Source organism: Bicyclus anynana, chromosome 5, assembly GCF_947172395.1.
Source record: "Bicyclus anynana chromosome 5, ilBicAnyn1.1, whole genome shotgun sequence".
NCBI classification, from domain to species: Eukaryota; Metazoa; Arthropoda; class Insecta; order Lepidoptera; family Nymphalidae; genus Bicyclus; species Bicyclus anynana.
Window position 1 is genome coordinate 12,016,030 of NC_069087.1, and position 27,208 is coordinate 12,043,237.

The following is a 27,208-nucleotide window of genomic DNA, read 5'->3' on the forward strand; positions in this document are numbered from 1 at the left end:
GGTGTTAAGAATATCTATTATTATTATTTTAATACTAATTATACATAAATTAATTAAACTAGTTAAACCATGGATTTATCAGTAAAATATTTTCTGTTTGTCATGGAAAACTTTTTTTATTCATTTGTTTAAACCAAGTAACATTAATACATACGAGTTCTATATAAGTAGAAAATGTTAAGTTTAAAGTTTTTGTCACCTATATTTTTCGTAGGGCTTATCCCTATGCAATATCACACCAAATGTTAATTAAATTGTTAAATGTGTTTCATTTAAGGAAATAAAGGCGAAAATATGTTATAGGTTAAAACTACATTATTTTGTTTAAATTGAATATTAATTGGAACTTGTATTACCAACATGGCTTTTGAAGCTCAAAAGAACGGGTTTCCTGTTATCGGTAATAGAAACCGGTAATTACTCGTGTAGACTGTATAATTGACACTGTCATTGGTAATGCAGTTGTAATATTAGAGTGTGCAAGGCGAACCACACATCGACACTTTGACATTGCGGCCTTCCGAATAATGGTAGGCGCCCACAGATCCGCATCGTACGTATCGGACGCATTGCATCAAACGGATTTTTATAATAGAGAAGATAGGGGACTAGACCATTAAAACTGAGGCGGACAAATCTGCATATTTTTGTCTTAATTTCATTTAGTCGCTTATTAAACAATGAACGTTATTTAAACAAATAATACCTAAATATTATCTACAGTATCGAGTTGTGTGTTCAGGAAGTATAAAAACTACATATACTTACATAAATATATAATGTAACTAAACACAAAATTTTGCATGTGTGCGCTCAGTGGAGTAACTAAATTCGGATCACTTCTTGCGCTGATTTTGTAGGCACGGAACATATCTTTAGTATAAAATATCGTTGATTGCATCAAACGGATTTTTAATTCTACGTTAGATTAAATCCGTTCGATGCGATCCATACGATGCGGATCAGTGGACGCACTTGTATGACTTTCTGTACAAAGAATACTAAAATCCACTTGATGCGACGCGTCCGATGCGTACGATGCTGATCTGTGTACGGCTCTCGTAACTATGTACAAAAAAGCGTTAACTTTAGCGTTTTCTATATTCTGTGACATTAACATTATATTGAAAAAGTTACGAAGTTAGTTATGATAAATAAGTGGGCAGTAGTGGACTATTAAAATAGCAGCCTACTTCAATGGTCCACTTCAGGGTCGTTAAAATGGGGCTGCTGCTATTACACCACCAACATCCCAATTCCGGACTGAAAATTTAAAAATCTGCAGAAAAAAATAAAATAGAATAATTGCGGGATAGGTTTTATGAGGCGAAAGAAGTCATCACTAGAGTAATAAATAGGTTTTTGTTTTTTATTCGTACGTACGTACAAGAAGTTCAAAAAAACGGACTTCTATAGCCTTCATACCTAATGTAGAATATACATGGCAGAAGTTAACGCTAAAGATGATCAATCTTTTTTAAATGTTTGATGATTCTTTCCCTACATTTTCAATGAAAATACCAAGTTATCTGTACCACAAAATCTTCATATCACATTTTAAAAATCGCACGCACGCAATAGCAAAAAAATACTCTTTCGTGTAAAACACAAACATCTTGTTATACTAAACAGTAGGTGAATGCAAGTGAACATTACGAGAGAGAGAAAGGTGGCAATGAAAGTGATCAGTTGTACCAATGATTGCTTCTCGAAACCGCACCATCACCGAGACGAGTACGAACGTGCAGTACGAATCACGTTAGTTAGTAGGTTCTGTGACACACGCTTTGAACGTGAAGCTTTCTTGAACCTAATGTAAGGAAATATCTATTTACTAGCAGACGCAAGTGACTTCGTCTGCCTAATATACGTCATCTGGCCCTCTCCCAAAAATAACCTTTTACCTTTTTTGAAGTAGATGCGATGCATGAAGCACAAAATGTCTTCGATCACAGATTGACGCAAAAGGATAACAAGATGTAGATTGTGAGTACAATAAAAGATATGAATCACTAAGTACCGTCTATTGTTATATTTGTGATTCTTCCTCATTCCTTTCATTGTGATTGGATGCAGGAGTTAATTTATTGGTCACTATGGATGGACTTTGAACATCTATCTTCTATATATATATAAAAATGAATTGCTGTTCGTTAGTCTCGCTAAAACTCAAGAACGGCTTAACGGATTTATCTTATCTTGGTCTTGAAATGTTCGTGGAGGTATAGGGAAGGTTTAAAAGGTAGGGCAGGGGTAGGGCAGGGGTAGGGTAGGGGTAAGGTAGGGGTAGGGTAGGGAAAACCTCTTATGTCAAAACGAAGCTTGACCGGGTCCGCTAGTCTTAGATAAATATAAATATGTTTTAACTTAGGAGTGAGTATCGGTTGACGGTTTTAGACGTGCTAAGTACATTGTAATTTCTTTAGTGAATTCGATGAAGTTAAATTACTTGAATTTAATTTATTGGTTTGTAAATTATTTTATTTATATGCATATTATTTAAAAACATCCAATTTGTTTACTACATTTCATTTAATTGAATTTCAAACTGTGGACAATTATTGGTTTTAATAATTTTCGCCACATGGAGCAACATTGTCGAGAATTAAGTTAATGTTAGTGTTAGGAGTCACGAACCTCAGTAATGAGGAATACAAAGCAAGGAGGAAGAGGATATTTTGCATCAATACATGCATAATATGGTTATTATATAATTTAATTACAATGTAAGTAATATCCCCAAATATCCATCATATCTCCCGCTCTGTTTATTTTCTAATTTGCTTATCAGCGACCTTGTTTTATATCTCCTCTCATTACTCATTTGTTAGACTTGTTGTCTTCGTGATATCGCCTCAATACTACTTTACTTTGCTACTGTAAACCTTAACATTAGTTAAATATTTAAAGTATTCTGTTTCAAACAGTTTGAAATATTACTATGGATTTCAATTATTTAAACAATACCTACTTAACCAATGATGTTTTTATACATGTAGTATATATAAATATACTATTTTTATTATTATATATATTTTTTTTGTTGCACTATCCCGCATTTAATTACAATAATTCCTTTATCCAAAGGTTGTCTGGTAGATATTGCTATAAGCAATAAGACCGCCTTTGCACATACTTGTTTTCTATATTTTCCTTTTTTTTCTTTGTTATTCTTTTTGTTTTGTGCAATAAAGTATAAATAAATAAATAAATAAAGATGTTAAACACTGTTAGATGCGTTACTAGTTCATAGGCGCTCAAAAGGCGAAATTGCCACATCTCAATGTTAGTTGTGGTCAATAACGAACGTTAAAACAAATCATACTTAAATATCGTCTACAATGTCGAGTTATGTGTTCAGGAAGTGTAAAAACTATATATCTATGCTAATATTATAAAGCTGAAGAGTTTGTTTGTTTGTTTGATTGAACGCGCTAATCTGGAAATACTGGTTCGATTTGAAAAATTCTTTCAGTGTTAGACAGCCCATTTATCGAAGAAGGTTATAGGCTATATATTATCCCCGTATTCCTACTGGAACGGGCACCACGCGGGTGAAACCGCGCGGCGTCAACTAGTACATAAATAAATAACGGGATTATAGACAGAATTGTGCATGTGTGCGCTTAGTTTTGTAGCCTAATATTCGGATCACTTTTTGCAGTGATTTTGGAAGGACATAACCGATCTATAGTTTAAAATTATCATTACTTATCCTATTCAAGGATTCTACATATTTATAACGGTATGTGTTCGAACGTGTTCCTCGTCCGTTTAACTAAAGTTTCCATTATGAATATCATTATCTTGGAAGTGAAATCTGCCGCCGTACTCGTAAAACCCCCGGGTTAGGTGGAAAGCTGGTAATAACGTACAAATTACTACATCCTCGCGGTTCGATGAACCCGACAATTGCATACAAACCCGACGCGTTTGTCTACGAAACGTGATATCTATTAGAATAATAAAACACCCTAGCGGTTAATAACCAAGTCTGTTTTGAGTGACGGCCGTACGATGTTCCCCTCTCAAATATATTTTTTATATATTTAGTAGCGGACGTCCCCGACTGCGTCCGCGTGGAATTCAGTTTTTCACTAATCCCGCGGGAACCATGGATTTTTCTGATAGCCTATGTATTAATCCAGACTATAATATATCGCTACCTCAAATTTTAGGTGATTCAGTTCAGTAATCGAAACGTGAAAGAGTGACATACCATCAAAATCATCAGGTTTGTCTTGATACAACTTTATCCAGTTTATTATATACGCCTCATGTTTTTGCATAGTACCGTTTTCGTAAAGAAAAGCCTTGGACTGAAGGCTCAAATAGGAACGCGCCGTTAACTTTTATACTATACTTACCGAGGTGTTAAGAACCCTTTGGCGTTCTGGTTTCCTTACACGTAATAACATGAGTAAGTAGATACGTTTATTTAAAAGTGAAAATGAACACCTTACAATCGAAGTACCTATTAGGTAAATTATAATATTTAGTGTAGTGTTTGTGTCTACTTAATCTATTTTTTGTTAAGCTAAAAATATTTTTTTTCGATTTTTTGTCTGTCTTGTTTTTTTATTATTCGGGCATCACGCTAAAACTACCGAATGAATTCAAATGAAACTTGGCACGGTTTAAAACCATAATACGGAGAAGGTTATAGGATACTTTTTATTGCGAAAATAAAATGAAAAGGGGTGAAATAGGGGTTGAAAGTTTGTATGGAAAGTCCTTCATTTTTAGAGTTACTGTTTAAAAATTTGTTCATAAATCATAATATATCACGAAAAATAATAAGATTCAAAAATTTTTAAAATTCAAACTTTAAAGTTGTAAAAATAGGGCTTGAAAGTTTACATTGATTACCACGGACGAAGTCACGGAAGTCCGCTAGTAGATACCTCTATACATTGTCTCATGTACACTAGTAGTGGGGGTAAGCGCTGCCTGCGATACGAGTGTGGATGAGCCAGTTATTTGTTTCTATTACCGTAAGGTCGAGGGTCCTTACATTTAATAAATTACCTAGTAAGAGTATCTAGCCAAGAATAACTAAACGTAGACTTCAACCAGTCTTCAGACATGATATGACAAGTCACCAGGCATGTTATGATTTCCAATATTGTACACAAAGGCAAAAAATCGTTATACAAAGTTGTCACAACGGATTCCATTTGTCAATTATAAATGAATACCTATATATTGGTTACCCACGTCAACACGATTTTCCGGCTGTCCGAACCTTCCGACCGACACGGCTATTTGCGATTGACATTTTGTAGAACACTTGTTACTACAATGGCTCTCCAATATTTATTACTCGAGAGGATCTGTATATTATCAACATAAAATGTAAATATAAAACCACTTTTATAGTTTTATCGGTAGGAGGTAAAGTTCTCGTCGATTTAAACAATTATTTGGAAACTTAACAAAGAAACAAACAAAGTTAAATTAATATACGTAAATTGGAATCAGAAAATAGAGCCGTTATAACCCAGTGCATATGACCTCTGCCTCCGATTCCGGAGGGTTTGGGTTCGAATCTGGCCCGTGGCATGCACCTCCAACTTTTCAGTTGTGTGCAATTTAAGAAATTAAATATCACGTGTCTCAAGGAAACCTGCACACCTGAGATTTTTTTAATTCTCGACGTGTATGAAGTCTGCTAATCCGCATTAGGCCAGCGTGATGGGCTATTGGTCTAACCCCTCTCATTCTGAGAGGAGACTCAGTCAGTCGTTCACCGTTTGAGACACGTGATAATTAATTTCTTAAAATGCACATATCTGAAAAGTTAGAGGTGCATGACTCGGACCTGGTTCGAACCTACGCCCTCAGGAATCGGCGGATCGGAGGCAGAGGTCATATCCACTGGACTATCACGAATCTCAATATACTTAATTATGTTTAACATTAACTTTAAAATTCACTTAGCAAGTCTAGATTGTGTTGAAAATAAATTTTGTTTAAAACTGAAAACAACGGCAGTCAGTGTTTGTTGATTTTATCGACAACATGACAGCTTCCTCGTTTAAAAGGCGACTGACCTTTACTTACGTTCATTTGTAACTTGAAAATATTGAAGGGTAATAATTTGAATTAATAAAAATTACAAAACCCCTGAAACAGTATTTTTATACAATAGCTAACCCAGCAAACATTGTTCTGCCTTAATATAAATTTCTTTCATAGAAAATACAAAAAAGTGCAGATTGGGGACAGAGGGTTGGTTTCTCATACCTACTTAAATACGAAAAGATATCACTAAAATCAATTACACCGTTTTGTTTTGCGACCATTAACACCGTGAAAAGTTTATAATAAAATAACACAAAAAAGTTCTTATTTGACCATAAATGAATATATCAAATAATATACATACTTTCTGAACACATGAGTAATGACAAAGTTGCTTGATTCAATAATTATTTCTATTGCTTTATCATATTAATGAAGTAACAAAATTATTAGATATATACATATATTATACTCGTACATATATATAATGTTGTACCTACCTGGGTACGAGTAACATTGTCCAAAATTAGATACTAAAATTATGTGGAAGAGCTCATTAACATGTTCCTATCGAATATGTTCACGTTGTCCATTTACATGTAGATTAGGTCTAATTAGTTGATCAAGTGCATATTTAGGCAGTTACCTAATTATGCTACCATTCCCAACAATTTTTGTTGCCATTCCATTACCATGATCTGAAATAATTTTCTTCTATGTAGGACAAGCAATGACCGAATGAAGCGTGTAATTGAATTAATAATTTAATAAATGAATTCACAGTTTGAACTTTTGAATTATGAAATTTTATTTAACAAAGTTGTCTGCCTAATATTTTTTTATTTATTAGCCGATTGTTATACCTGTTTTAAAATATAAATAGAGCCTTATGAGGTTGATTGTCGGTTTATTTCCAAAATAAATAAATACAACCTCGAAGCCAATTTTTGCCTTAATATATGCCTTTTAAAAATTGAAACAAAACAAGGACAAACAAGGACACTTGATTATAAATATCTTTCTTTATATTTTGTCATTGGATACTTAGGTACCTAAGTATATAAGTTGGATGGAAAACGTCCCAATACCATGGTTCGCTTCGTTCGTAGTTTTGTCCAATTCGCCATGACTATCACCTGTATTCTGAGACTATCAATTAAACAAAGTTTCAGAGATACGATCATCATAAATAAATATTTGGTTCCCAAGGACTATAAGTAAACAAGGCATTAACAACGGCCAATTACATGCCCAAGTGTGAAAACGGCCCAGAAGGAAGAAGAAGTAGTAGACAAGGACTCTAGAAAGCTTCTACGTCAAACTTGCTAATGTCACTCCTCAACATTTTTTCCAAGCCATTGGCCTAGTGGGTAGATATTTGATCTTAATATCCAGATTTAAATTCTCCTAAATTTTTTCCTATTTGTATATCTCATTTCTATATTTTATTGTTTAGATTTTTAAATTGCCCAAAAGTTATCGGCTGTACTAAGATAGTGCTATGATATTCAAATCTAAAGTAGACGATTGCCTATATGAGTTGTAAGGTAAATGTATGAGTGGGTGTCGAAGATATACATTTATTTTATTAAGAGGATGTGCAGATTAGATCAAGGCTGGTGCAACGACAGATGTCCGTCTTAATACTTTAAGTGGCGGACAAACTCTTCCATCAGTTCCATCTGTGTGCTAATCTTATCTGTTAACGATAATATTTTCCCGTCGAATATCTTTTCCTTAAAAAGAGATTCGAGATTGTGGAACAAAAGACGTCTTTATTTTATTATTATCTATATTGTTGTTTTAGTATTAAGCGTGGGTCAAATATTACTTCTATTTTTAGTCTATATCAAGTCTAATCTAGTTTTAGTAATATATTCTTTCCTTTAGTCCTCTAGTAAAACATACAAGTATATACCTACCAAAGATTTTCTAGAACTTACGGTAGGTAAGAAATATCTACCTACCTAGGTATGTCTTACCTACCTACGTTGCAATATGGTATGAATACCATGGAGCGAATCAGAAGGAACTGGAAAAGAGATAGGAACTCCTAAACAACTAGTGTACATTGGATAGAAGCAGGCGTTACTTTGCGGAAGTTCATCATGATTATATAATGATTTATTTATTTTGCTATCATCCGCGAAAATTCGGCGAACCCATGCGACAACGTCTTAAAACTTTGCACTTTGCAATTGCACGTTGTAGAGTCAACATCTCCTGAGGATGCTCCGGTTTCGGGGTGAAACGTACGTAGAGAGTATTTTGTCGGACCTGGGTGACGTTGTCGCATGGGTTCGCCGAATTTTCGCGGATGATAGCAAAATAAATAAATCATTATATAACTAGTGTACAGGTTAGGTTAAATTCGTAGAGTTTGGGTTCATTTGTCGTGGAAAACAATCTGGTGTTACCTATATTCGAGTATGTTAAAGCATTTAAAATATGTATATTTTTAAGCATTGATATTTATACTAACATATTATATACTATCGTCCGCCCTTAGACTTCTTTAATCCAACCCTTACAGTAAAAATGAAGTAAAATCTTCCGTTTTTCCAACATTTCCCTTTACTGCTCTTCCTATAGACTGTAGCATGATGAAAAGTATACTATAACCTGCCCAGGAGTATGAAGAAAAATTGTACCAAGTTTCGTTAAAATCCGTTAAGTAGTTTTTGTTTCTGTAACGAACACACAGACAGATAGACAAAAATTTTACTGATTGCATTTTTGGCATCAGTATCGATCACTAATCACCCCCTGATAGTTATTTTGGAAATATATTTCATGTACAGAATTGACCTCTCTACAGATTTATTATAAGTATACATTAGAATTTACTATTGGAATTTTTAATGGAGAAAAAAAAATTGTGTCACGGTTGAAACACATAATAACTGTCCACGAGAACTAACAGGTTTTTTCCATAGCATTTTTTATCTACTGTATTTAAAGTCAAATCCCCGTCTTGCGTGTCAGTAAACGTTATGCCAGACACTCGTAGGACAACGGTGATAATCTGTGAAACGTGATCAATAATAGATAGACAACAAAGGGTCCGGCTCTAACACCCCTATAATACTGATTACCCCTATCAGATAACTCACAAAGAACTACCACATAACAATTGATACCATACTGATTCAGAAGGTATTGTTAAATATTTCATGGAATATGATAATAATATACTACTACCGCATTAGGCCGGCCTGGTGGACTATTGGCTTAACCCTTCTCAGCTCGAGCTCAGCAGTGAGCCGAATACGGGTTGATAATGATGATGATGATGATGATGATGATGATGATACTACTACCTTAGACCAATTACAAAAGGACCCAAGTCTCTAGACGTTGCCCTTCTGTCTAAGATCAAGAAACAACGATCTAACGCGTTTATAATAACTGTTGCTCTATAATCGATGTTTCATTGTTTTAATCGTTTTCGCCCTGAAATGCTGGTTTGTTTAAATGGCATAAAAACAGTCTAGTCAGCTAGTATCTTAGAACATGAAGTTACGTTTCATTTGTAAGTATGTATTTCTAAGTTAATTATATCAGATTTGTAATAAAAACAATGACTAAAAAGACTCTTCAGCCGGTAAAGCAATACATCGATCAAGTAATCGAATATTCTGTTTATATATTCTGTGGATTAGTCTAAGCGGTGGGTTTGATAGTCTGTATAAAATTTACATGTGTATGTATTGTAAATCAAATTTTAGTTGTGTGTAGTGTAAGGGCACAAAATATATTTATTATTAGCGGACGCCCGCGACTTCATCCGCCCTTAGACCTCTTTAATCTAGCCCTTACAGTAGTATCGCTGTAAATGGAGTAACTTCTCCCGTTTTCCCAACATTTCCCTTCACTGCTCTGCTGCTATTGATCGCCCAGGAGTATGAAGAATAATTTTACCAAGTTTCGTTAAAATCCGTCGAGTAGTTTTTGTTTCCGTAACGAATATACAGACAAACAGACAGACAAAAATTGTACTGATTGCATTTTTGGCATCAGTATCGATCACTAATCACCCGCTGATAGTTATTTTGGAAATATATTTCATGTGCAGAATTGACCTCTCTACATATTTATTATAACTAGGTATAGAAGATAAAAGTCCGTGATATTTCCCATGTTAATGCTTTGCAGTGAATTTTTATTCTCTACGTCTGATCCTAATGAAACAACGCCTATATACATTTAATTACTTACTTTGCCAATACTTACATAAACGTACGTTTTTTTAACGAAGCTATGAAAAGAATGTGAATAATCATCAACGAGTGAGAGGAAGAGATCGTTTATGCATTATTAGAATGCAATAATAAAACTTTATATCCGCCTATAAAATATAACGTAGATGTACGTTAGAACTACGTTCTAGAAAGTTTCCGTTCATAACACGGAAAATAACTTTAGTTTCCCAGAAAATGCATCCGTAATGCTATCGATTTGTTCGATCGCGTCCACGTCAACGATTATTGAGAAGCTAATAGCTTCTTTAGTAAGCACATATAATAGTTATAGAGGAAAGATTTGATTACTTGTTTGTTTGTTTCTTTACATTGAATCTCTCTGAAACAACTAGATCTTCGATTCTGATACGCGCAGTAAAATTAGATTTAAAATTACAATTTTGTAATAATTTTTTATCATTTAAGTCCTTACTATGTACACAGCTCTTGAAGTAATTTAAAGGCTCGAGCCAGAACGCCCTCGATATTCTATACATTAAATAAATAAATAAAGTAAATAAATATACTTAAACAATACACATCACTATCTAGCCCCAAAGTAAGCTTATAGAGTAGCTTGTGTTATGGGTGCAAAGATAGTTGATATTATAATATTAATATACAATTATACATATACTACATATAAATACTTATATAATGTATAAATACACAAAGACACTGGAAAACACCCATGTTCATCACACAAATATTTTCCAGTTGTGGGAATCGAACCCACGGCCGTGGATGCAGAAAGCAGGGTCACTACCCACTGCGCCACGCGGCCGTCAACACAATACATTGCCTAGACATTGTATAGAATACCATGTAGGTATATACAGATTGCCGGTACCATATTTATGTATGTTACTAAGTATCTACTAATATTGTATTTACCTGTCCACTTTTACCCGGCATGGTGGCGGCGTACGTACGTACCTACAAAATTTACATGAAAAATTCAAAATTCCTTTTCATGCCCTAGTTCGTAATGAGTCCTAAAGTTTGCATTTACGAAGTGCACGCCACTGTGTAGTCAGTAGTGTATCCCTAATTACCTACAAATGTAACACAATGAATGGATGTAGTTAAATCTCAAGGGACTTGTACTCATTGCTTAAAGGGTGTACAAGTCCCTTATGGTTTTAAATGTAGAAGCACATTACACAACTTTTCCGATTAATACCGGAGGATCTCTTATACTGCAGCGTTATGCAAAAAGTAAAGCCCTCTTTAATCCTGCCACAGTCTGAACGAAGAGGGTCAAGCGTGGACTGTTTAAAGTCGCCTACACACTGCCAGGCTATGCAACTTTTCGATTTATCTGTTAAATATTTATAATAGATATACTATCCTATGTAGTTACTACATGTATTTAAATAATTATGTTTTTTTCAAGACAAACACTTAATAAAGTCTGTAGATATTCTTCTAGTAAGTAGCTAAAACTCACGTAACAACAACATTGGAGTATGCCCGTTTAGTTTCGAACTCATACGGGACCCTTACTCATGAGCTGGTTCTTGCAACGCGGCGTGAGCCAAACCACAGAAGACATATTATGTACTGCTGACTTTTGGATTTGAAACTAGTCGGGCATACTCCGACGTTGATGTCACGTGAGTTTTAGCCGTGTTTTTTAATAAATTAATACCAACTACATACTCATTTAATTATTCTACCGAGTAGAACTGGAAAGGATCACAACCTACCTTTTTTGTTTTTATTTATTTATTTTTTTTAATAAAAAAACCCAACATACTATTTTACCAACGTCTGCAAATTACAATTTAACGTTTTGTTTACTAATGACAATCCAATCTAAATAGGACAAATTATTATATTTTAGAAATCTTGGCAATTAAACTTAATCATTTCAGTCCTGACTAGTAGTAGTAAACCAAAGAATGCCTTATTAATAACCGTTTCATTAAAAATTGTCACCTAAACATGTTATTTATTCGTTGTATTTTACCTCTAAAAAACATACATTTTTAACAAGGCTTGTTTATCGATTAACTCTCGTAATTGATAAAAACTAAAATGTCATGACACTATTCCGTCATTGAACAAAATTGACCTTAAAATCATCAACCTAAATAAAATAGAAAGTCTATAAATCTGGCGTTTTAGTTTTTAATTACTATTTACTATAATAACTTTAGCTTCCGGCATCAATGTAACCCGTTTCTGACTGATTGTAATGAAACCGTAATATAAAAACGAACATACCAAACGCCTCAACCAAATCGGATAACTATGATCTATGTGGGTCAAAATTGTTTTCATTAAAGAGGAATAGACAAGTGAAACTAGTTGCAATACAATCATGAATGAATATTTTCTAACGTAATTATTAATGATGTAACATTACAAAGGTAATTAACTGCATCGCATTACTTAACATTGTACAATATCTACTTATTAGTAATAGTACTGATAAAGTATTATTTCCATTTCTGTGGTAATAGGATCGGTTTTGTTATGTATTGTATTCAATGTCTTAATATGTAGAGCGTATATAAACGGTCATTTATAATTTTATACGTTTTATAATATTATGCGTAACACACACGATCTAAAAAAAAAGTTGTAATAACTAACGAAATACTTCAGTTATCTACTATAGTAGATTGTTATACAAGGGGCTAAAAAGACCCATTATATTCGAGGTATTTTTAGGGCCCGAGACGTAAGGCGAGGGCCGCCTAAATAGAAACCGAGTTTATAATGGGTTTAGCCCCGCGTGTTACACTCTGCTTTTCACTACGATTGTGAGAAAATAAAATAGTTTAGTTCAATGTTCAATGATTTATTTTAATTGAAAATTAAATGTACAAAGTCTACAATTTTGGATATTAAGGGAGATTTTACCCGGTAACATAATTTCCGACTTATGTGAAGATGAATAATGAATGTGAGGTAAACTTTCGTAAGTAAATCCATTCGTTATTGTTTTCTCCACTTATTAAATTGTTCGTAGGTATTCGTAGGTATCGTAAGTAAGTATTTAAGTAAATGCGTCTCGTCTTTGATGATAACACATTGAAAATTTCATCCATCTCCAAATTAAGATTACCATTCTCACCAGATGAAGACAACAATAACATTTTATTGTTGAAAAATATGTAAGTTACGGTCACAAATTTTCAATGAATTTCTGAAAAATATCAGGTGTGTATTATTCACGCCAATTGTTTTTAAATTCTCGCTTTTTAATTTTATTTTTTTCACATGAGAAAAAGGCAAAGGTATTACACCGTAAAGGATGTCCCATGTCTTCAAATCTCGCTCTATTCGCAAGTCAATAAAATTAAATAAAAAAATAAACGCATTCCACAGACAAGAACGGTGCATTTCATTCCAATTTAAAGTTTTTTATTTATTTTTCAAAACAATCGGGGCCTTACCTATAATGATTCTATTTTCGAATAAAACCTCCTCCGTTTTATAGTAAGCTAGTACTTGGCTAGTACTCGTAACAGACAAGAATTTAAAAAAAACAAAATTACTTTAGCCTCTAGAGGCTAATATGCTTGTTTAGCCCCGCTGTGGAGTGGTAATATGACAGTGTTTTTGAGCAAGAGTAGTGAAAAATATATTTATTTTATAACATTTTTTAACATTGCAAAAACTACTTTAAGGGAATGTGAAATTGAAAAAAAAACATCTTGTCGGATCACTGTTGTTTCTACAAAATTCAATGTTCATTAAAAATATCTAATAATTTAATAAAAAGTATTTAAAAATATGCTGCATGCGTTCTATACTACAAACTACCCTTTTATTACCTTAGGGATTAATTCTTCGAAAGCCTACATAAGTGACCTACTTTACCTATTAAAGGAATCCGCATGCAAAATTTCATAGCTACTGGATTTTTAGGGTTTTGATACGTATTTCAAGTATCAAAAATATTCGTTAGAATATTTCTTGTTAGTTTCACAACATCCTGCAATTATTTAGACGCAAGTAAGGTATTTTCTTTGAAATAACTACCGATTACCTGGTATTTATAGATAATGAATATGAGTTCGTTTAAGCTGTTTATAAAATGTCACGTATACACGATAACATAACAAGAGTGCATAACCATAACCCATTAAGATATAGGAGGTTCGTGTGAACGCTGCTTAAAAGGTACTTAAAAATGGCGGATGATCTGTCAAGTGCCAGACTGAGCCAGGCCGACTCGTTCCGCTCTCATCGCTCTCAATTCTCAACAGATACTGGTTATTTTTTTAAAAGAAACAATTTCTTTCACGCAAAAACAGTTTTACGACACCGATCTAGCAACATATTTTAGGTGCTAATAAGGCATACTAACTGGACCGGAATGAAAGTCAACAAGCTCTACATTATTGAATCGTACAGACATTTACATCTATATATACGTGTAATAAGTATACATAGCGATATTTTCCATGTATTTCATTATGCATTTAACCGTAAAGCAAAATCAGATTTGAGTAGTTTTGATTTACTTAAACACTCTCTCACCCCAAACACTACGAGTACCTTATATCATCTCCGTAGGTACCACCGTGGGTGAAAAGCTAGTAAAATATTTAATATTTTGTAATGCATTGGAATTATTAAATAATTCAGGAAGTAAGGTGGTGGTTTTTACTTTTCCCGTTGGTCTTAAAGGCACTATTATTTTTAGAATCATCATTTTCAGCTGTTTTTATAGTACTATTAAAATATACTTATGGATATCGCTCTTTTGCTTCAATATAAATATCTACTTAACGATAACGATATATTTTACAGAAAATGAGCTATGTATCTCTTGTGCCTTTCACTGAGAATTTATCACTTTCAGTTTACGACTGAGAAAAATGTACTTAGTGCAGTCCGTCGCTTTATAGCGCTAATCTTAAAAAGTGCTGCATGGATTTTATTAACGTTTCAACAGACAGAGATCTTATATCGTCTTTCTATAATATATATAAGTATTAATTATATTAAAAGGTTCGACCATATTTAAAAGTTACGACTATTTTTACGAACGTGCATAGGCGAAAATTGAAGGAATACTTTTTGGGACAGTGCCGGTTTTTCTCTTTCTGTTTGTTATTTTTTTTTTTAATATTGTTTTTAATATTTAATAACTAGTGGACAGTAAAACCAACTGTTTGTGTTGCATCATGGTTAAGCTTAATTTAAATGTGTTTTTTGTAGAATAAAAATAAATAATAAATATATAGGTAGGTAAATATATAAACCATATTAGTCTGAACGCTTAAACATTGCTCCGTACAATTGCTGGTTTTAAAATAGACATGGTTAGGTACATGTAGGTATCAATGTAGCGGCAACAAACTAATTAACACAGTTGTCCAAAGGATATATAAAAAAGTAAACAAAGTATTTTGATATATGGATAAACGGCGAGACGAGTCAGGTGGTTTACAAAAGTGTTAATTTAAGAAATTATGAAAAATTATATAACTTAGAAAGTAAAAACGAAAAAGCATTGAAACGAAACAACGGTAAATCATTACATCAGTTTCTTTTTTATGAACAATACAATGACCATCCTATGACTCTTTACAAATGTGTATAATCATTCTAAAGCTTCAAAAGTTCTACGTATAGTTAAGATGCAGGTTAATATACAATATACTCGTAAATATATGATATACCTATATATATGGCTATTTAATATATCGCTCAAGCTTCGCTTTGACTTATTAATTTATGTATTTGCACTTCTTCCCTATCCCTACCTTACACTACCATACTCCTACCCCAACCCCTACCCTACCCCTACCCTACCTCTACTCTACCCCTACCCTACCCTACCCTACAACTACCCTACCCTACCACTACCCTACCCTACCCCTACCCTACCCCTACCCTACCCTACCCCTACCCTACCCCTACCCTACCGCTACCCTACCCCTACCCTATCCCTACCCTATCCCTATACCATACCCCTACCCTACCACTACCCTATCCTAGGATTTAGGGGTTTGAAAAATAGATGTTGGCCGATTCTCAGACCTACTGAATATGCACAAAAAATTTCATCAAAATCGGTCGAGCCGTTTCGGAGGAGTTCAAGTTCGAACACCGCGACACGAGAATTTTATATATTAGATATATATATATGGCTTTTGAATCAAAGTCGAGAGTATTTAAACATTGGAATATATACAAACTTTATAAATAACATTAAATAAAATGATGTTTACATTAGTGTATTCTAGATGTGACCCAAATAGAGTTCAAGAAAATTCTCATTTCCTTTTAGGTGGCCTGTTTATTCAAGTGTGTATTAACATCTTTTAACTTTTATAGCTAAAACGGTTAATATTGTAATTTACCTATAGATTTGGGATTAACTATTATTTTAGAATATAAATAGACTGTTAGTGAACAAACTATAGTGAAGATTTTACACAAAACCGCGATACCACGATCGCTTTTAAAATTATATTTTGAATTGAAAGTTTAACTAAAATTGCGGCGCAAAAAAAACATACGATTCGAATTGAGATCCTCCTCCTTTTTTTTAAGTCGGTTAAAATTATAAAAATTGGGAGGTTATGGGCTTTTACGTGTTTTATAAAAATTGTGCGTACAATATTTGAAGTTCCATCACAGTTAAAAGGAACAAGCGCCCGAAACGTATAACAATATGAAATTCCTGGCGACTTTAATCGAGTTAAATATTCGTCCGCGGTCTCATGTACCCCGCACGTAGAGCGACAGTAAACGGCATCAATTTCATCCCATTTCCTGAGTCAGCTCCCTGTGAGAGAGACCCACTGCGAATTATTAGAGCCAATAAAATTACTCTTGGAGGTCGACTCTGCCCATAGATATATTCTCCCGCTGGAGTTTCACTTCGTTGATTCTGATTGTATTCGAAAATTAGATTGACATGCGGCGAACCACAGAATAAAATACCCTTTCAAGTTTAATTAAACAATATAGTTACAAAAAAATCTACTTAACTGATCATTTTAGTTTACATCGTATAAATTTTAAATCATGTTATAAAATTTTTAATCATACCCGAATTTCGCAGTAATTTTTTTTTATTTAGAATAAGATATTTAATAATTAAAGGCGTCTGCAAAGTTCATAAATATTTCTACAAAACAAGTAGAACGTTAGTTCACTAATATTATGTAACGTTTTATTTCATGGAATAGTAACTAAGTATGTCATTATCTAATTATTATGCTTAAATACTTAGTTATTTAAAAACTAGTTTCAGATAAGCTGCAATTATAATGCGTGAAATCTATATTATACGGTATTATTCATAGACACATGACATATTAAGAGTATATACTATTTTCAAAAAAAGATAATTTGCCATGTTTTAACATAACTATACGATATAACTTAGGTACTAAGTATTAGCATAACTCTCCAAATTAAACAAAAAGCTCGTATTGTTACGACAACCTAAAGCACCGATTAATGACAGAACCTGAAGATTGAACCTAGAATCATTCGGATTGCACTCCATCTTATGAACTGTTGAGTTATTAATAAGGCCTTAACGTATAATGGGTAATAAATTATATAGACATAGTTATTAAAAGTAGTAAGTTATTTAAAAGACAATTTATTATAGGAAATATTGTTATTTACTTTAAGTATTTTTAAATAGCCCTATTAGTAAAAAAAGTACTGCACAAATCGACCTAGTCTATGGTTATGTAATCATCCACAGATTCCCAGTAACGTTAAAATTGCATGACAAAATATAAATTATGATGTGTGATTGTTTTATTATGTTTACCGTTTTTGATAAATATTTTGTTATAAATTAAAGCTTGAGTTATAATAGTACAAGATATCTACTTTTATTACCGTCTTCAATATAAAACTGATTTATTAAAATTATTTAAAATATAATTATTAAAATGGTTTAATTCATTTAATATTTTTAAAAAATCAACTAGTCTGTCTATCCATAAATGCGCGTACGCAACTTTCAGAGCTTAAGACTTAATTATTAAAATCGGGAATAGTGTATATCTTTAATTTTATTAAAAGTAGATTTTTATAACACCAATTTATTTAATCAATCTGAGCACATTTAAAAATATTTCAAAATAAAAAATATGTCTATATTAATCTTAAATAAATACTAAATAACTTACGGTTGAGATTTTCTTGTCATTTTCAATTAAAATAATCACAAAGTCAAAAGAAACACTAAAGGAATGTCTCGCTGGATTCCAAAGCACCAAACACAAACACTACTCACGTCGAAAAAAAAATAAAACGTTCGAAATTAGAAATTTGGCGGCAATCAGTCACATGAGCATGTTTCCCTTCGCGATCGTGTCACCACTCTCCGAGATCGCGCCTCAAACCGGCCACGATATACGCCCTACTTCAACTTTACGATAATGTTACTTGTGCGATAGAGACGCAAATACTTTACAGTCTGTGCTAGAAAAAGACGTAAGTTTATAAAATATACTAACTTATTATAAATTAAATGAATTTGTTCTAATTTTTGCTTAATTTTTGAGACAAACAGTGGTCACAGACGACGATAATCAAGTCCATCATTAATGAACATTTTGTTGGAAATAAATTTTGATTTAGACACGAGTAAATTCAGACTACTAACGCCCTCTCTATGACAACTCGAACACTTGGTTCTATCTGCAGGAACGCTTACTGCAGCGCTGTTTGAAAACAACACTGCGTTTGTATTTGATATTGATTTTTATTCAGAGCTGTATTCATAGAGGGCGTTAGTCACATACATTACTTCAATTGTTATATTTATTAAATTATTATTCTTCTTTAATCAAAAAATATATTAAAAATATACTTAATAAATTATAAATTTTGTAAAAGTGCATTTTGAGATATAACTAAATTTGTAGACATATTGTCATGCTTACAGACCTTGGCCTCACTAGAACTGCAGCAAGTCCTGTATTTAAACGGGTATCCAAACCTGCTCTAATAACCCTATCAAAATGTGTCTGGGCAAGGAGAAAACAACGAGATGAGTGTTGAACTTAACTCTACACCAGTCACATGTCCCGGGATCTGCTAATGATAATTCGGCATCCACACGGTGAATCCGTGGAATAAAAAGATATTCGTCTCTCTTCAGCAATACTCTTGTTAAAATGAAAGTTATTAATCATTATAAAGAAACAAGCAATAGTTGGTGTATACTCACACTTTTAGCTTCTTCCCCTCGGCTTGGGAGATCGTAGCGGGAGGTGGCGGCAGGTCGTCCATAGGGACCTCCTCGTTGGGCGGCGAAGGTGGCGACTTATCGAACTCTGCGATCGGCGCTAACTCCGGCATTGGTGACACCGAATTGCTATCCATAGCCGACAATTTGATCGGAGACACCTTGACTGCTTTAATGAACTCTGAACCCTCCGGATTTTCCGGAGATACAACACTACAAAGTCTGTTAGCTTTTTAAAGTCAAATGAAATCACTTATAAACTTTTTGAAACTTTAGGCAATACTTTGGGGGAATTGAGTCAAAAGTTTGCTTTTGTAGGAGGAAAAATCACGGGCCTTATCACGATATCGGGCTTTCGAAATTAATCCCGAGCGAAGTTCCTGAAAGCAATTATCTTTATTTACTTTTATTTTCAAAGGACGCTCGTTTCGACTCGTATCTCGCTAGATTACAGGGTAGCTGCTAGATGATCGTATATTCGCCTTCATTAGGGTTTCTTTGACCGGAAAATTGAAATGAATGAAGTTAGAAAATACATTCGTATCTACCTACACATACATTCACGCCTCTTTCCTGTAGGGGTAGACAATACCACGCCCTTCCGATAATCTTTTTAGAATTTAAACTATCATGAGTAACATATGAAACACGGCTAAAACTAACGTGATATAAGGTCGGAGTATGCCCGACTAGTTTCGAACGTTGCAACACGGCACGATCCAAACATCAACAATCCAACAGTTTAGATCGTGCCGCGTTGCAAGAACCAGCTCATGACTAAGGGCCCCGTATGGGTTACGTGAGTTTTAGCTGTTTCATAATCAATTAATTCCTTGCATCCTTTTCTTGCATATCTTCCTAGATTTTCTTTTTATTCTCAACAATCCTTTCAACAATACGATTTCTTTAGTTTAGGGTACTTAATAATAATATTCCGGATTTTTCCAGGAACGTTCAACTTTGCCTTCCCCTTCCAATTTGTTCAATTCACTCACCTTATCCCTTTTGTTAATCTTCTTTCATTCATCCTCTCGATACGTGCCCAAATCATCAAGCATGCCTTCCTCAATTTTAGCCACTACACCATCTTTCAATCACAATGTTCTATATTATGTATATACGTATTAATATTCGTAGCGCTAGACGGAAGGACAATGCCCTACACCCTACGTATTATTTATCGTTTCACGTGCCCTCACGGAAGGGATAGCCGTACTAAATGTTTACACAATTAATGCTATAGGCTTAGGGAGTTGGTACCTACTACGAGTAGGTAATGATTTTGTATCCAACCATTCGACCAAAGATTTGTTGTTAGAACCAACTGCCTCATTAGTCCCGTTGTTAGTTACTTCAGCTTCGGACAATGAGATCCAGGATTCGAATCCCGGGTCAGGCCAACAAAAAAGGAAATGGGTTATTGGGATTTTTCTTACAAGAAAAATCTTAATAGCAGCCTGGAGTTGGGAAGTTGGCCGTGTTAGTACAACCCCGTGCGTCGGAGAGCACGTAAAGCCATCGGTCCTGCACCTGATCTCTCACTGGTCGTGTCGGTTTGCCGTCCCATCGAGAGTGAGGGAAGAGAGAGTGCACCTGTGCTTGCGCATACACTTGTGCACTATAATACCTGCGTGCAAGGTTAATCTCACCATGAGATTAGCCGCCGTGACCGAAAACTCTGTCGGGAGCATATTATTAATATAGGAACCAACTTAAACAATCTTAGATGGTAAAAGCAATCGAATCTGAGGTGTGAAGATTTGTTGATGAAAAAAAAAATTGCTATCTGTTTTTGCCAGGCGTTAAATATCACATTTTACTGTAGATTCGGTGCTGTTTCATAATTTATGAAAAGTTAGTTAGGTACTTTCCAATTTGTACCAATTATCAATAGTCAATATTCATTTATTTCAATTAAGCTTAGTTTACAAGCACTTTCGAAACGTCAGGTACGAAAACGTTAAAATTAAAGTTACGAGGGTTTTCCTAAGTTTTAGGTTTTCTTTGAATAGCCACAGATCAATACACTGTCTGTTTGTAATTTTAAATTAACAGCATTTTCATTAAATGCATATGAAACGACGTAAAAACAAATTACCGCATGAATTATAAAAGTATTATTATGCAATTTAATTTCTTTTGTCTGTCAGCCTGTGTGTTTCAGCTAATCTACGAAACGCCTACAGAAACAGGATCAACGCGGGTGAAACCGCTGGGCCCAGTCGCACAGGTGATCTCTAATATATTTATTTAATAAACAACCTCTACATACCTAATAACGTAATGAATGGATAAAGAAAACTATAAACCATCGGTAAGCCAATACTAGAAATAGGTATTGGGGACAAATGAAGCCAATTTTTAAGCAGGCTTAGTTAAGAAAGTGCTGATTGCTATGAGCCCTTAGCCGCTTGCTCGCTAACAAGATAACGAGCGATCGACTCGATTTAGCAATCTGAAGCGAATTGTGTTTAAGTATTAATAGCTTAAATGGTATTATTTACTAAACGGTGAACACTTTACAATACCCAAGTGAGACCTAATCTCTAATGTCTTTAGTTCAGTTTCGCAACTCGTTGAGCTGTGTCGACTTTGGTTCTTCTGCGGATCTCCTCATTTCTGATTCGATCACGCAGAGATACTCCTAACATAGCTCGCTCCATCGCCCGCTGTGTGACTCTGAGCCTTCTTATGAGGCCCATAGTTAGCGACCAAGTCTCGGAACCATAGATCATAACTGGCAACACTCACTGTTCGAAGACTGTTTTACTGATTGCCGTAGTCTTAATCTCTGAAACAGGTCTACTGATTTTATTGATTTTTCTTTGTATATCATATCATTTAAATCGGCAGCCCAAAATTGTAGGGTGGGCACGGCCCCCCATTCCAAGAATTTGTGGTAGACATTCGACATTTTATAGAAGTCCTAGTCAAGACATACCACGATAGTTGTGCGGAATATACGATACGACACGATACCGCGATATTTAGCCAGTGAGATTTAGTATTCTTCGATAGGTATATAAATAAACTCTAAGCATTGTTATTTTAAGAAAAAGTACGAAAGTACAACAAAACACATAACCTACCGAGCTAGATTGTTTTATTTGTGATCCACTACCACTCCATTACCCCCCTAGGGGATGGTAACCGCATTCCGAATCCCACAATTCCAACGTAAAAACAAATTACCGCACCGTTGCCGAAGCTGCTTTCGGATTTCGATCCTCCCCGGACTGCAAATGGCCACGATACGCGTTGCCAACGGAAAATAAAATCGAATAGCGCTGTTTTCTGAGATGAAAATTTGAGTTAGTGCCTACTTCTCACTCGCCTTCTTGCATAATAGAATTAGCCTGCGACGGTTTGACGTTCCTCATTCTATAAATGCTGAAAGTAAGTAGATTCGGTACGCAACTATGGAGTTTGCAATGTGGTGGTTTTAGGATGTAGCAGAAGTCACGGGCCTTGAATTTAAAGCACGTCTTTGACCAACCAATTGGTAATATAAAGTAGAGAGATCTATGCTTGATATTTTAAAACTGAAGACTTTGTTGTGTTTTTTAACCGTTGAAGCGTTAATTTAAGGAACTACAAGCTTTGAAATTAGGTAGGCTAAATTACGAGAAGTCCTAAGAAGAAAGAAGTCCTGGCTACGAAACAAAAGGGATTGTTCTGGCGTAAAGATAGTCGAAGAACTTTTCCGCCTAGCCATAGACAAGGTATAAATTATAAACTGTTGAGTTTCTTGCCGGTTTCTTCTCAGCAGAACCTTCCGAATCGGTGGTAGAATCTTTACAAATAGAGTTGACTATTTGTAAAGATTCTACCACCGATTAGACCTTAGAGTGCCTCTCTACCGGTGGTAGAATAGAGAGACACTCTAAGAAAAAGAAGAAAAAGAAATTACGCGAGTGAAACAGCAGGGTATAGCGATTATAGAATAATAGACGAACAATTTAGTGTAGCATGCACTTGAATTACGTGAACATTACATCAAGATACGGTAAATGAAAACAATGAGCGAAGAAAGTTATTGCAACAAATTACTGTTGGTCTCAGGTCGGTATAAATTGTCTAGCGCCCGCGGATCGCTCGTAATTTTCTCGTGCTTGGATGAATGTGAAATGTGATCTCATGCAATCGTTCGAGATACTTGGTGGCTATGAGACCTTGCACTCATGCAGATTTTATAATAACGTATCGATATGTAATGCCTTGTAGTTGGAATTGGAAGGTCATAAATCTGCGTTAGATTGAAAATCCTTTTGATGTTTATTTTTTTTTTATTCATCATCATTATTATTAGCCGATATACGTCCACTGCTTTGGGCTCTTGCATGGACTTTCAAAGGTCTCGTTTAGGTCTCGAACCGCCAGCATCCAGCGGCTCCCTGCAATGTCCTTGTTTTTTTAAATCGCTCTATCGGATATCCTATTGATCTGTTGTTCTCTGGCCGACACTCTGTTTTGATGCTGTACTTATCTAGCAAGACAACATGTTTTGCATTGATACGAAAGTTTCAAACGAGACTAGAATAAATCTAGGTTAGTACCTACAGTAAATATTTTTTAAAGTCCAATAAAAAAATACCACAATTAAATTAATGCCGTAGTTCTTATTATTGAATGAAATATGCCTAGGCAGAGCCGTGATAGCCTAGGTGTGGGTTCGAATCCTATCCGGGGCATGCACCTCCAACTTTTCATTTAAGTACATTTTAAGAAATTAAATATCACGTATCTCCAACGGTGAAGAAAAACATCGTGAGGAAACCTGCATACCAGAGAATTTTCTTAATTCTCTGCGTGTGTGAAGTCTGCCAATTCGTATTGGTGGACTATTGGCCTAACCCCTCTCATTCTGAGAGGAGACTCGATCTCAGCAGTGAGCCGAATATAGGTTGATAACGACGATACCTAGGTAGATTAGATCAAATATAAGTAATATCAGTATATCTCTTTAAAATATATCTATCTCTAGTAAAATAAGTTATCTCTTTAAAATAATTTAGGGTTCAGTATTAACTATTGTTACATTCGCTTAGTAAATATGCAGCAAAAATAAATTGTTAACATAATGTGAACGTAGCTCCATGACACGTCATTAAAATTAATAGATTAATGAAGGTATGAAAAAAGCAATCCTGCAAACCTGCTATAAAAGATATTGTTTGAATAAAGAGGGAATTTCAAATATATTTTATTTCGTATGCGCCTCTTATAAAAATAGTACACTAAAGAAAATCACTCTCCTAAAATGGGTCAAGCCACGAGATATGAAACGCTATTCCTCCGAGGTATTGCGTACCTCCAGAGATACTTTTGTCACTAAACGATGCGCATTCACTTTATTATAGTTCTTAGTACATTGGATATAGAGATTATAATCGTGTAAAGTCATAACAGCATCTAAGTGGTGTATAGTCAGCCTGTGTAGAGAGAAGGGGCCTCGGGACTGTTAGCAAATGAGGTCGGCTTGAATAAGGGTTCTGCAGCAGTTAAATATGTGGTAATATATTAATATTGCGCTTCTCTTGACATTTACTAAATACTTCTAGCCTCAGCCTGTATTTACAATCGGCTTTTGTGTTACTTGGAGGTAAGTAGGCTAGGTCATGAGTATATTACGGTCCGCCGGTCGACTTCATTTTTCTCACAATTAAATTATCAAGGAATCTAATTCAGAATCAATCGGAAAACTTACATAACCCAACTTTTAATGCGTCTCTTTATAAACAGTTGAAGAGTCTCGAACCCTTGCAGGTTAAGGTATATTAATTTAAATCAAACCTAACTTGACTAAACTTATTTGTTCATTATGGCTTCGAAGCATAAAAACCAGTCCTCAAGTATAAATTTCATCAAATAAATAAAAATATTATAGCGAAAGTCATAATTATCAACCCATATTCGGCTCAAGTCTCCTCTCAGAATGAGAGGGCCAATAGTCCACCACGCTGGCCTAATGCGGATTGGCAGAATTCACATACGCAGAAAATTAAGAAAATTCTTTGGTATGCAGGTTTCCTCACGATGTTTTCCTTCACCGTTTGAGTGATATTTAATTTCGTAAAATGCACACAACTGAAAAGTTGGAGGCTCCGGAATCTGAGACAGAGGTCATATCCACTGGGCTATATCGAGAACGAAAGTGGTCAAATATATTCCACCGTCCATCATTTTCCGTCAGTCACTCCTAACTCAAGTCATGTCCTGCTTCAGTAAAGCGAAGACAACTTTATGGTAGAGTCCAGCGAGAAAATCTAATTAATCACTTAAAACACTCTTGAACCTCCACTTCAATTGTGGACCTTTACAGAACTTTTTATTAAATAAAATGCTTTCTACTTTATGCATATATTGACGTGACAACGTCTTATAATTCGATGGAGCCGGCTGCACACTCGAAAAAAGATTATTAAACAGTACTTTAGGAAACGAACATTTTCTTTTGAAAAATGCAACCATTCCATCAATATTTTCTCATGACGTTGTCACGTTCAAATATCGTCAGTAAACCAAAATCAAAAATTCATTTATTTCAAGTAGGCTCAGTATACAAGCACTTTTGATACGTCAGTTGACTATTTGTAAAGATTCTACCACAGGTTCGGAAGGCAGATTTACCGACTTTACAGCCAACGGATTTAAAATGCAGAAAATCAATGAAAATAAAACGAGAGTTACATACTCCTACGATTTTTCCGCAAAACAGAAACTCCTTACTAAACTTAACTACAAAGTTAAAAGCCTCAATGATTTTAAGTACGAGTAATATTGCCTAATACCAACCTATCCACGCAAAATGGTTCGCTAGTGAATAACACAATCCAATTTGAAATCTGTTACATGGGTAATGGGTATTACATATCAAGATCTACGCAGCTATTTTGTTATCATTAAATTAATTCGAAAACGACATTCAGTTTAAATGCCAACGATGTAATGGATGGGTAACAGCATCTGCGTGTATTATAGAGCAAGGACTCTGAAAACTCGCTGATATTTTAAAGCCTATCACACAACCACAATATACAATATATTCGTAAAACCAAGTAGGTACCATTAAACGGGTTTTTGAGTTATAATGTAAGTCATTATAACAGATACATCTGTTTTAGAAATCATCATCATCCTCATCATATCAGCCAGTAGACGTCCACGTTTTAGGAATACAGTCCTGAAATTATCTCGTTCAAAGACAATCAGAAATGTGTAGTCTTGAAACAGTTCTAATATCCTCATGGACCTATCGAATATTCTATACTCGATTGAATGAAGTTTTCAGCTTATATCTTCATTTTACTACCTTCACGGACACCAATTAACTTGTAACTGTTAACAAAATGCTTATTATTTTTTTGATGGTTCTATCATTTTGTATGGACTAAGACTTCGCTTCTACAATTATTCTACAAAGTTAATTGACTGGCGAATGACGTTAAGATTTATCATATTGCCGAGGAACATGTAAAAAATATGCTTTTTAATTGAATGATTGAGGGTCTGGATTTTTGAGACCTACTCCTAAAGCTACAACATTCTAAACTCCACACTGCGACTATCAATGATATGTTCAGGAAAACCTATATATAGATAAATATATAATGGAATTATAGACAAAATTGTGCATGTGTGCGCTCAATGGCGTCGCTAAATTCGGATCACTTTTTGCTGTGATTAGTAGAGACGTAACCTATCTATAGTACTATACAATTATCATTGGTGTATACTGACTTACTTAGATAAT

The 27,208-nt window shown here is 34.5% G+C and overlaps 1 protein-coding gene across 4 annotated transcripts in view; it reads right to left on the minus strand.

The window, feature by feature from the left end:
* LOC112047587 (plasma membrane ascorbate-dependent reductase CYBRD1-like) overlaps window positions 1–27,208 on the minus strand; it is a 100,176-nt gene that overhangs the window by 49,018 nt on the left and 23,950 nt on the right. For 3 of the 4 annotated variants that reach the window (XM_024084731.2, XM_024084730.2, XM_024084728.2), the window contains exon 2: window positions 19,438–19,835. In XM_024084731.2, coding sequence (XP_023940499.1) covers window positions 19,438–19,592 — 155 coding nt within the window. In that variant the 5' untranslated portion in view covers window positions 19,593–19,835. Of the gene's footprint in view, window positions 1–18,391; window positions 18,627–19,437; window positions 19,836–27,208 lie in introns of those variants that run through there. The other variant, XM_024084734.2, reaches the window with a different exon arrangement.